This window comes from Rhipicephalus sanguineus, chromosome 9, assembly GCF_013339695.2.
Source record: "Rhipicephalus sanguineus isolate Rsan-2018 chromosome 9, BIME_Rsan_1.4, whole genome shotgun sequence".
NCBI classification, from domain to species: domain Eukaryota; kingdom Metazoa; phylum Arthropoda; class Arachnida; order Ixodida; family Ixodidae; genus Rhipicephalus; species Rhipicephalus sanguineus.
Genome location: NC_051184.2, coordinates 93,147,581 through 93,159,936, shown reverse-complemented (window position 1 = coordinate 93,159,936; position 12,356 = coordinate 93,147,581). Strand labels below are relative to the sequence as shown.

The 12,356-nt window shown below is 44.7% G+C and overlaps 1 protein-coding gene across 2 annotated transcripts in view; it reads left to right on the top strand.

Moving 5' to 3' along the window:
- LOC119406023 (transcription elongation factor SPT5) overlaps window positions 1–12,356 on the top strand; it is an 81,768-nt gene that overhangs the window by 16,014 nt on the left and 53,398 nt on the right. For both annotated transcript variants that reach the window (XM_049419284.1, XM_037672868.2), the window contains exons 4-7: window positions 2,922–3,059; window positions 5,018–5,117; window positions 8,050–8,184; window positions 9,655–9,870. In XM_049419284.1, the coding sequence (XP_049275241.1) occupies window positions 2,922–3,059; window positions 5,018–5,117; window positions 8,050–8,184; window positions 9,655–9,870 (589 nt within the window). The remainder of the gene's footprint in view (window positions 1–2,921; window positions 3,060–5,017; window positions 5,118–8,049; window positions 8,185–9,654; window positions 9,871–12,356) is intronic.

Below are 12,356 nucleotides of genomic sequence, written 5' to 3'. Positions count from 1 at the left end.
ATAATAAATTATTTGTTTCAACTTGCCCAACTTGCAACTTTGTTGTTCCAAGTTCATTTTACATGTACAGTAAAACCTCGGTGGTACGATCACGGCTCGTATGAATTTCGAGGTGATACGAATTTTTCTGTGGTCCCGGCCAAGGCCTACTAACCTGCAATGTATTGGAGTACGGTTGTTGTGAAGCGATTTGCACCCCGCGATGTTTGATACGAACGTACGTTAGCGCACAGGTACGAACAGGTGCTGCCTGCGCTGTTGCGGAAGACGCGGCAGTCACACGCGGGCATGCACGCTGCTCGACCATCAACAGTGCGTCGTTGTGTCCGAGATAGTGCGCGCAAATCTTGGAGGCCTTTAGGCGCCTTCGCGTTTAGATTACAGATGACGTTGACATCGCGCTTTTTTTTTTCCGAGGCGTTGACACGTGCTCCTGTGCTCGAGGCAGCAGCGTCTTTGTACTGTGTTAACACGCATGCCTGCCACGTCGACGCAAGCCATGTCCCCGCAATCAGGCGTTCTATGAAACAAGACTGAAACTTGGGCTGCGGGTCCGTCATGAAGTCCAATTAAAGGTGGACGAAGACGCCAAGAGTCGAAGTGGACGGTCTTGGTGAATGAGCTTGGCCTCTATCTATCGTTTGCAAAGCGCTTCTTAAGTCACTCTCGCCGCAGTACTCTGGTGTCATGCAGAAAAGCATAGTAAGATTAGGAAGGGGCTACTAGCGGTCACGGGGCACAACACATCTGGTTCATTAATTACACACGCGCGCATGCACCGTATATTTACGAGTACAAGTATGATCGTTGACATCTAAAAACTTTACTGCCAATCATTCAGAACTGTTCATGACGTCGTTGTGGCCCTGAGAAACACTAAACCAAAACGTATGCGAACTTTCTTTTGTCGCATACTAAATTTCCATGTTTTCTGGTGATACGAATTTCGGATGATACGAATATTTTTGGTAACCCCGCGAGATTCGTATCACCGAGGTTTTACTGTACATAGAGCACAACATTAGTGATAAAGGACGTGATTGGACGCTTAATGCAAGTGTCAGTCAACTTGAGAATGAACTTGAGGTGTACCTTTTAAGGTGAATTGAAGCAACTGTGAATGTTAGCTTATGTTGGGGAGCCTAAGTAGGAATGCTTTTAGTGTGTGCCTGACTTTCTATCCGGTATGAATATTTTATTTGAATAGCTTATAATTTAGTATTTCAGAAATGATTGCAGGCATTATGCACTGTGTAAAGATTTATTCTTGTTCCCATTCTGGGTTGAAGTGTGTCTTCAAGCTGGAGTGAGAACATTAAAAGAAAATATTCTGCACAAAAAATATAAAGTTGTGTACAATATTGTGTACATAACAAGAGAGATACAAGATCTCTAAAAAACACTGAAGAAAAAAAGCTGAATGTAGAGTTCCCATTAGGAGAGGGCTATATTTCACAAAAACGTTTTTCTCGATAAATTCTAGTATATTTTTGTGTTGAGAATATGTCAACTTGTAAATTGAATTGTTCCAGCCTCTTGTTCTTCAAGAAAGAAAGAGTGCATGTACTTGTAAACTTGTATTCAAACTATGTAACTTTAATGTCATTCAATATGTTTTGATTTCTACTTCTTGCTGTGTATAAACACATGATCTTACCGTTCCACAGCCATGTGTTAATTCTTATTCGACATTGCTCTGGTTCATTTGTACGTACCCGTCATCAATATTACGGATGTTGCTTTCCTATATTCACTGTGGCAACATTTACGACAGTAGAATCTCGGGGATACGAACCCAGTTGATACGAATTTCGGTCTGATATGAATTCGTAAAATTCCCTGGCCGAATTCTATTGTGTCCAATGGGCCAGAATTCAGATGTTCCGAACACTTTTCCTTCGTGCCGGGTGATACGAACTTTAATACCGAAACCGTTGAGCGACGGCCGAGAGCAGCGTGCTCCAGAAGCTTTGGAAGTACGCATGCAGCCAGCGCACACCCAGTCAGAACTGTGGTTATCGTTTGTCAAAACAGCTGTGGACGAAACCGCTGTCGCTATCGACACGATCGTGTATGGTGACGACGAAACTCCGAAAATAGATGTGCATACATGTATGTGCGATGCTTACAGAGTCAAAAGTTATGCTGCTTGCCGTAACCACAGCAGACAAAACCGCAGAAGACACAGTCGTAAATAAGAGCGACGTAGTTCTGAAGGCACGTGCGCAGCCCGCGCACATGGATTGGTAACAGAACTACCATTAGCTGCAACCGCAGTGCACGGAAGCGTGGTCGTTGTCGATGTGATCATGTATGACAACAACAAAACTGATGGCACACTGAAAGTGTACACTTTTCAACACTCACCTAGTCAAAGCGACGCTGCTTTCCGGAAATGTTGCGGACAAAACCACGGCAGATGTGATCATAGGTAGCACCGACCGACGTAGTTTTGAAAACATGCAGGCGGCCAGTGCACACGGATTGAAAATGGAACTACCATTTGCCACAACCGCCGCGCACGAAACCACGGTCGCTATTGACACGATCGTTGATAGCGACTACACGCTCCACGGCTAATGCAGCGGTAGATTAAAGGCAATAAAGTCGTAAAAAGGGGCGAAGCGTTTCGGCGTTCTTGTCACTCTTCGCTTATGACTATGATGGAGCAGACTTCAGCACTTAGTTTTCGGTTGATCTCAAGTGAAGCTCTGATCCATGCGTTCGAGGCAGCCAGGTGCACTGTCCTTTATTGCTCTTTTCGCGTGTGTCCCAGTTCTACTGTGTCTCATTACACTTTCTTTAAACTCTGAGGCGTAATGACATCATGTGTGCGGGCCTTCTGTTACATTTTGTTCTCTTAATTTGGTATTTGATCGTCTTGCCTTGGCTTTAATACTGTCTTTCTTTTATTTTCAAAGGTCTCAGAAAGAAGACGAGATTGAAGACTACTACCGACGCAAGTATGCCGACACTACAGCCGCAGAGGGCGGATACCGGGAGGCTGATGTCGAGCTCTCCGATGAGATCGCCCAGCAGACCCTGCTTCCTGGTGTCAAGTGAGCATAGTTGAATCGTCTTCATTTCTGCTGAATTTGCAGTAAGGCCATGGTGTGCAGAAAAGACGGTGATCTGCTAGAAGCTGTAGCTGTACAGTAGAAACCACTTGAAACTATTGTAGGTACAACAATCTCTTAATTATAGTGACCACGTTTCAGGGTTTTTACAATTTCCTGATGCTAGTTCTTGATGCTGCATTCATATATAATGGGCATTTCTTAAAGCACTGTACTGCTACAAGTGCCTCAAACCTGGTCACAGAAAAAAAAAGGCTAGAAGGTGAATTTCTAGGGAACAAAGGATTTTTAAGTGAGTCTTCCAAAGCCCAAAAGTGAGGTCTGACTAGATGGCGGTAGGTGCCCTCACTTTAGCCAAGCCATGCTGAAGCTCCGGTTTTGGAAGTTGTCAAGCCGGCGCTGTGTGTTGATATCAGAAGCCGCGGAAAAGTTGTTAGCTTACAGGCACGTCTCCAGGGGCACTGTGGCGCGAGTTGGCAGTGACTGTGCCATTATCAGTACACTACATTAGAGGGGTCCATGTAACATTTCTCTAGGTAATCATAGAACGGCGCTACTATAGAACACTGTTGCTTCATGAATTTCCTGCTGCAAAAATTCTCCGAGTCAGTGAATATAAGTGGAGCAGTTATCACACCAAATCGCATGTCTCTGCAACATACACTATGGTAACAAGAACTGTCTGTATAACAAACAATCCGAAGCCCCAGACTTCATTGCAAGTATTATGTTGTGCAACCTTAGAGGGACGCTAAAGGGAAATATTAAGTTGAGCTAGATTGAAAGATTTAGGCTTGGGTAATAACCAATTCACCATTCCGGGCAAGAACGGAGCGTTTGAAAGCGAGAAAACACCGAAATTGAGAAATTGGAGTGGCGCCCTCTGTCATGATTCGTGGGTAACTCATTAAAGTGAGGTCAGATCCTCTGTTTTGATTACTCAATCACTGCTACCGCTTGCAGATGAAAGCTGAGTTACATAAATTTTGACAGTAAACAAACAAGCAGTAAGCCAGAGTTGTTACTGCACATTACGACCGTGGAGCTCTTGGACACACGCTGATTCACAGAAATCGGCAGCCGAAATGGTGATGTCAAGACCACCATTCGGCATGGGCGATTCGAATTGAGCACCGGCACCAGGGACTTTCGGTGGCTGTTTTTCGACACAGTAAAAATTAATATTTTCGTTCAGTGTCCCTTCAACGAAGGGGCTTGTGTAATGAAGTATTCCAAGGGTCCTAAGCAATCTTTCATAATGGTTGCTGAATGCAGTTTTAAAGGGGCCCTGCAACACTTTCCCAAGTAACCACCGAATGGCTTCATTAAAAGAGTTTACTGCCTCATGAATCGACCACCGCAAAAATTCTTAGAATCTGTCAAGTAAGAGCAGAGTTACAGAGATTTGTCGCACTCTGTAATTGCTTTCTCTCTTCTCTCGTCCCAACGAGCGCGCTGGAAGCTAAGCAAAGAGAGATGTCACAGGGGAAAAGAAGCTACGTCATGCGCGCGTCATGACCTTGAGCACTTCCTTTTCTTTTTTTTTTCAAACGTGCGCCTTACTTTCAGTGTGATCGCGAGCACGCAGGCGGGCACGTGGCAGCCTTTCACGGTGGCCTCGTAAACGATACAGCTTACGATGCTCAAATCAGCCAATGGCCATAGGTTTGGGTATGTGGCGCGGTCATTTGGGTATATGGCATCATTTGTAGAAAGAAAAGGGAACGATTTCTAGCTGATTTTGAGAATTAATTGTAAATTCCAGGGTGCGTGACGCACTGTAATGTGTGGCTTGCGTGTTCTCAGGAGCCTCGACTACTGATCGGCAGCATTTTCTGACCATGCTGAAAAAGTGTTGCAGGGCCCCTGTAACATCAGGTCTCCTGCTGAATGATCTTGTGTCCGGCAGTGTATTTCATGTTCTCTGCGTCTTAACACAGGGATCCTAACCTGTGGATGGTCAAGTGCAAGATTGGCGAGGAGAAGTCAACAGTGCTGCAGATGATGCGCAAGTTCATTGCCTACCAGTACTCGGAAGAGGTGTGTATGTGATACCGTATGTCGTGCATGTCGAGTCATGTAGGAAAATGTAAACGATATTTGACACATGACACGGTAGGGGCCTACTGTAGCTTAGACTTGCTCTCTGGCTGGGCTGAAGCTTAACCCCTTCAGGGTTTTCGTCGAACATGTACGGCAGAAGCTTCTTGGTACCAAAGGGTTTTCGTCGTACATGTACGGCATAGCGTTTGTTTTTAAAACGCGCGCCTTTTTCGATCATTTCTCTTGTTTGGCCTGTGCTTCCACACTTCGGGAATACGTGGAATTTTTTTCATGCGCCGATGTCTCTCCGTTGTATTTTTTTTTTTCGCTTCCCAAAACGGTGCGCCGCCTATCGCTTGCCCATCCGAGCGCGCTCGCGGTGCAGCTGGTTTAAAGTGCGCGCCTTTTTCGATCATTTCTCTTGCTTGGCATGTGCTGCCACGCTTCGGGAATACGTGGAATTTTTTTCATGCGCCGATGTCTCTCCGTTGTTGCTTTTTTTATGCTTCGCCAAATGGCGCGCCGCGCGCCGGCTATCGCTTGCGCAACCGAGAGCGCCCGCAGCGCGGTTTGGTTTCAAACGCGCGCCTTCTCCCATTTCTCTTGCTTGGAATGTGCTGCCACGCTTCGGGAATACGTGTAATTTTTTTAATGCGCCAATGTCTCTCCGTCTTTCTTTTTTTTTTCCAAAGAGGCGCAGCGGCTTGTAGTCTCGCATCAGAACGCGCGCACGCGGTCCGGCTCGTTTCGGTTTCGTCCTTCGGGTCGTTTTCGCTTCTTGCGCCCGCAAAGCTGATGGCTGTTTGGTTTCTAATCTCTCAAAGGGTGGCCGCTTGTTACTCTCTCATTTATTGCACCCCGGCGCGTGATTACACCTGTTTCCGTGCGGCGCTAAATTACACAAACGATGCCGCCGTGATTGCGTTTCCTGTTTTGGGGTCTCGGAAAAACTACGTCTTGTTGGCGATAAGACGAAGTATTACTGTAGCTTTTTCACTCGTTTTGCTTTCCGGACGGGCGCAGAACCATGGTTTTCTTCCGTGCGCTCACTGACGCAGTTCGCTTACGCTATGGAAGCGCGCGCCGGTTGCGCTGCTGCCGGTGAGTCGAGCAGCGATTCTTCCGATGCGGACTATTCCCCAATTGCCGAATCAGAATCTGATTCATTGGATTTCAGTTTGTCAGACGAGGATTTTTTGACGAGTTCAGACTCCGATGACGATCAAGGAGTTACATCTGAAACGCGTGCGCGGGGAGCCATGCTTCAAAGACTATCACACGCTGAAAAGTTTTTAGTGTTAGAGCACGAGCGTTTTTAACCGGAAACGTACTCTGGTGCGCTTATTTTTGTATGTTCGTGAGCTATCTTTAATACAATGCATAATTTTTATTCATAAATAACTGTGAAGCTTTTTTTAGGAGTCTGCTTGATTTTACTACGAATAAACCATATGTATGTAACAACAAAACTGACTTTTTTGTCACTTTACGGTCACGCAAAAAAATTTTAGACAAATTTTTTCTTAAATAGAATTGTCTGAAGAATTTATTTAAGCAATAAAAAAATTACACATTTTTGGACTGGATTTCGTGAAAAAATTCGACCCTCAAAGGGTTAAAATACCAACAGAAAAAAAACTAAAGAAAATATAAAACAGAAAGTTGAGCTGCTTGGCTGCGATTTATCATAAATAAAGTCGGTGTGCCAACAAAGATGCACAAAAGTGAAAGGTAACTTCATTTGTTTTTGCGTCTAGATACTGTCTTTTCTGCATTCAGAGGAAATTGAGGATTGTGCAACTAGTGGCATCATAAGGGCAAGAGACAGGAGGATTAAAGAATGGGGCAGTTTCTGATCTAGTAGAAGCTAATTTGAAGAAATTAGAGCATAGCATTTGATGAGTAGTCTAAAAAATGTCTATTTCTTAACCTGTCTCACATGCAGTGATTTTGCAGTACTTCTTTGCTGCTGTGATATCCGCCGATGCAAACTTCAGTATGGCGTTCTGCAACTACCGATTATGGCAGCAGAAAATTTTTCTTGGGCACCTATTGGTACAACCAAGTCCATAGCACATTTCATGGTGTGAAAGCAAGATATAAAGATGATGCGAATGATTGCACCTTGCAGTGACACCGTTTCCACACGTTGAGCTCCCCCTCCCCCCCCCCCCAACCTCCTCTCACTACACCCTTCTCATTTCATATTAACGCGATAGTGTGAAAGAATTCCTTTTGCGGAAATTGCAGTGCTGGTGTCGTTAGTTGTGAGTGAGAAATTGGCATTGTCCGTGAGCGAAAAAAGCAAATCAATAAAAATCATGGCTCAGAGCCGGAGTCAAACCCGGTCCTTTTGTATGGTGTCCTACCACAGAGCTACGCCAGCACTTGAAATCGTTTAAAAAAAGAACTTGCGCAAGTGTCATGTAGTACATTAATACATGTAAAATTGCGTGGCAGAAGTGTAAACTCGTGCCAGGCATCAAACCATCTGAATTGTGCAACGAGTGGGTGGTTTAAAGGCCCATCCCTTACAAAGCGCTCAGGCATAATTGATCATCGTCGTCAGCCACAGCATCAACAAAGTGTGCAGATGAGTAAGCACGCGTTATGCCTTACGGACACGTAGTGGGGCTTTGCTAGTTTGCAAAATGATGAATTACGCTGTAACGGGCACTTCGCAACTATATTTGCAGTGGGCATTCTAGGATAGTAACTTTTCTTGCGACGTGGTTGAGGTGTTCACCGAGAAACGAAGCCTGGCTAGCGAATGAGAAGGCAATGCGAACGGGGCACGATTATGCTATCGCATCCTACTCTTGAAGGCTAAGCTCAAGCGTCCACAAAGTTTTGTGATGCCTTGCTGTCGCTGTCGGTGCTTTGTCCCTCGAAAAGAAACCGATTTTCTCTTTCTCGCCCCATCCCACAGCCGCTGCAAATCCGAAGCGTGGTGGCTCCAGAGGGTGTCAAGGGCTATGTCTACATCGAGGCCTACAAGCACACCCACGTCAAGCAATGCATCCAGGGCATTGGAAATCTGCGCATCGGCCTCTACCAACAGATGGTGCGTACTCTGTTGCACGTGGCTTTTCTCTTTTAGCTTCAGCCTTTGTGCCTGTATTGTGGGCTGTAGAGTCACATGGAAGGTTTCTTCCTGGCAAGACTCTTGCTTCGATGTCCTTGAATGGGGGATATCTTCTTTTAGCGATGCCTGTACCTTGCATTACGGTAAAGCCACGTGTACTGTGAATGCTACGTCAGAATTTTTGTACGTATGGCATTTAACTTATTATGACTGTTGGCAAAGTATGGGCTACCTTCTTAGATAAAGGGCCTGAAGTTTAGAGTAGAATTTCAATAAGGGGAAATCGCGTAAATGGAATTGTTGCCAAAATGGAGCAATCGCCTCTAATTGGTTGTTTTTATGTTAGGGTGCTGAGCCCCTACTCGGTGAATGAAACTCCTTTTCAGTGGAACATGTCTTCCCAGTCCCTTCAGCTTCTGTAGAGATTCTACTGTGCAGTAAAAGCTCGCTAATTCGACACTTGTTAATTTGGAAAATTGGATAATTTGGACCTGTTGTCTGTCGCGGCCAGCATACACATTGTTTAATGGCATCACTCTCGTTAATTTGGTCACAACTCAGTTACTTTGGATGATAATCAGAGCACACTAAGCGCAAGTGCCGCAAATGTGTGATGCAAACGAAAGAAAACGGCGTTTCTGGACAGCCGAAATGGTTGCGGGCTTCGTGTTGTTGGTATGTAATGAGGTATGGGTTCAGAGCACGTTTTGGATTAAGGCACGGGGGTCTCGACCCGCGTTCACATTGTAAGCGAATTCGCAAATGACAAAAATTGTGGCTTTTGCACTGCTGTTATGCAAAATAATTACTGGATTTGTGTATTCTTAAAAAAAATGAAAGTGCATTGATGTAAAAGACATTTATTTTAATTCGGCATTCCGTTAATTCGGACAGTTTTTCTGGTCCCGTGAAATCCAAATTAACGAGCTTTTACTGTATACTGTTTGTAGTGCTCTTCCACAAAATTAAAAAAAATTTTTTTTACAGTGTCAACATTATGTGTAAGTCTGTGTTAGTTCAAAGATTCCACGCAGTGCCTATTGCATTGACGGTGAATGCTCATGTGCATTCATGACCCGAAATAAATGGCTTTGATCATGACCATGGTAGGCACGTTTCAATGGAGGCTGGTACGCAATGTCAGTGCACATTAAGGAATCTCAGGTGGTCGAAATTATCCGGGAACCTTCGCTATGGCATCTCTCGTAACCAGAGTCGTTTTCTGACATTAAAGTCTGATAAACCAACCAACTAGCCAAGTTTGTTCACAGTAGTTGCCTCTAGTTTTGTTGCCGCCCTCCCTTCTTTTTCTTTCTCCCATCTCTCTTGCTGTGCAGTCTGTTTTTCACGTACCCCTTCTGCAGTTACGTGTATCTGGTTGTCAGAGGAAACATAACAAAAGTGAGAAATCTGACCGGTGTGGCCTCTCCCTCTCTCTCTTTACCACAGATGGTGCCGATCAAAGAGATGACGGACGTGCTGAGGGTGACCCGCGAGCAGGCACAACTGCGCCCCAAGCAGTGGGTTCGCCTCAAGCGTGGCATCTACCGTGATGACCTTGCCCAGGTGGACTACGTGGACACCGCCCAGGGGCAGGTCAACCTCAAGCTGCTGCCGCGTGTCGACTACACCCGTCCTCGAGGGGCCCTGCGCTCTGCTTCGAACGTGAGTGAAACTTTGCTCCACTCAGACCTCGACATAACAAACCCTTATGTTACGAATGATCAGTTATAAAGAAGTAAATGAAGACTACTCTTGTCATAAATACATTGTTATGAATATATGTTTATAATGAATTTTCAGATATAATGAAGTTATTTTTGCATCACATGCGACATCGTTATACGGTTTAACCCCTTTATAAGAAGCACTGATATACAGTAGAACCCCGCTGTTACGTTCCCGGCTGTTACGTTTTCCCGGCTGTTACGTCGTTTTCCGCCGGTCCCGGCATAGCTCCCATAGGATACAATGTATTGGGAACCCCGCTGTTACGTCGTAACTGTCGGACCGTTCCCGTATGATACGTCGCGAAGTGCGCCCGGAGCCGACCGAGTGACTACCAAAGAGAGCGGCCATGGCGCATTTTCACGCAGCTTGGCCTCGTTTGACCGTAATATTAGCCGCATGAGAGGCGCAAGCAACAGAATCTTTCAATTGATGCAAACAAAAGCATGGCCTTCGAGATTCAAATTGCAAAGATGGCGTCTATGACGTAACTGCTCGCGAAAGCCAGGCCTTCGAGATTGGCATTTACTATTGACAAAAGCATAGCCTCTGAGATTTGCATTGCACAAACATGGCGTGTATGACGTAATTGCTTGCGAAAGCAAGGCCTTCGAGATTGGCATTCACTTCTGCCATCGCGTTGGCGTAGACTCATCATCATCGTTATTTGTCAGAGAACGGGAGGAGTTCGAGCTGGTTGGAGCTCGCATGGTCGTGCGTGCGGTTCGCGGTCGGACTCGCCGCGCCGGTCGTGATTGCGTGTGCTTAGTTCTTTCATGCCTACAGCTGTTGGTGTTAAAAAAATCACATACGTTGATTACATTTCTGTGGATGAGGCCGTCCTAAGCTCCGCGTTTCTATCCATCGACTAGATCGCGGCTGAGCGCGCCAATTTTCGTGCTGCTCGTAAGAATTGAAATAAAATTCTGTACCACTAAATATTTTGCCGTTTTTCCTGTTTTTCGGCTGTTACGTTTCCCGTCTCTTACGTTTATTTCCTACGGTCCCTTCAAAAACGTATCAGCGGGGTTCTACTGTAACAGAAAATTGGGTACAAGAGACGCCATTGTGCCTACATCAAAATAGGGGTTGATCAGCAAATGAGAACATGGTACCCTGCTTATAAGAGACACCTCATATAAGAGACAAGAATTGCACCCCAGTGTGTGTCCCTTATAAAGGGGTTCAACTGCTTGAGTGTATGTTGAAATTGTGGATAAAACATGCTTCACTATATTGAGGTTACAAGTACGCATTGTTCCGTAAACATGAAGTTATAAAAACATAAATGCGTCATTATGTCAAGAACTTCGTTAGACTGAGGCTTTTTATATCAAAGTTTGGATTGAAATTGCGGATGAATTCATTTCGTGTTCTATGCACTTGAAGCTATGAAAAGTTAAAAAGGCCGTTATATAGAAAGTTTCACCGTATTGGAGTTAATTACAGTAAGTTCTAAGTAAACAGAAATCTTTGAATGGAATTGCTGCTTAAATGGAACAGCTGCCTGTAATATAATTGGTTTCATACTTCAATTCTGAACCTCTGTTCATCACTTAGTAAAGGGAATGCATGTTAAATGGAACATATTTTCCGGTTCCTTCAGGTTCCATGTAACGATAGCATGCTGTATATCGAAGTTTAACTGCATTGAAATTGCAAATACACACACTTCGTTCTAGTGAGGCTAAAAATACATGGTGTTAATGGACAGGAAGTTATAAAAGGTTAAAAGCTTCATTATTTTGAGAATTTCATTATAACAAAGTTTGTTACATAGAGGTTTAACTGTGTTACATTTTTATCATTGTTATCAAGATGTTGCTCAACTCGAGGTGCACCTTCGGGATGTGAAATTCCTTGAATGTTGTCAGGTTTATTGAAAAGGATATCCATTTTCTGATTATGAATACATGTTGTACTTCAGTGAACTTGCTTGACCACAAATGATTATGCTGCCATGTACAGTTAGTCATATGCACGTACATAATAGGTGGGCTTGACTTGACCTATCGATTCTGATGTCGTGACCGAATGCAGGGGACTGTTGTCGGTAGATCGAATGTACGCTTGCTCTCCTGGGCACACGTTCATCGAATGTACAGCTCGATTCACAACTCATAGTATTTGCAGTGTTTCACTCCCAAATAACAATAGTGCTCTTGAGATGCGATCATTTGGATGCTTCAAAGCCCGTCACACTCAAACAGTACACTACAGGAGCAGAGTTCTGCGGTTTCATTCATGATTTTGTTCCTCTATGCAAGTCTAGATGTGGTGCACTCGTGCTTCTAAGTGAGCATGAAACTCTGGCACAATCCAGCCAAGCCAGTCAGTCTCAATATGCATGCTCTAATGCAGGGGTTCTCAAACTGTCTTGCCTTGGGGAACTCCAGCGGCTTTTCGAGAGTGTCGCAGAACCC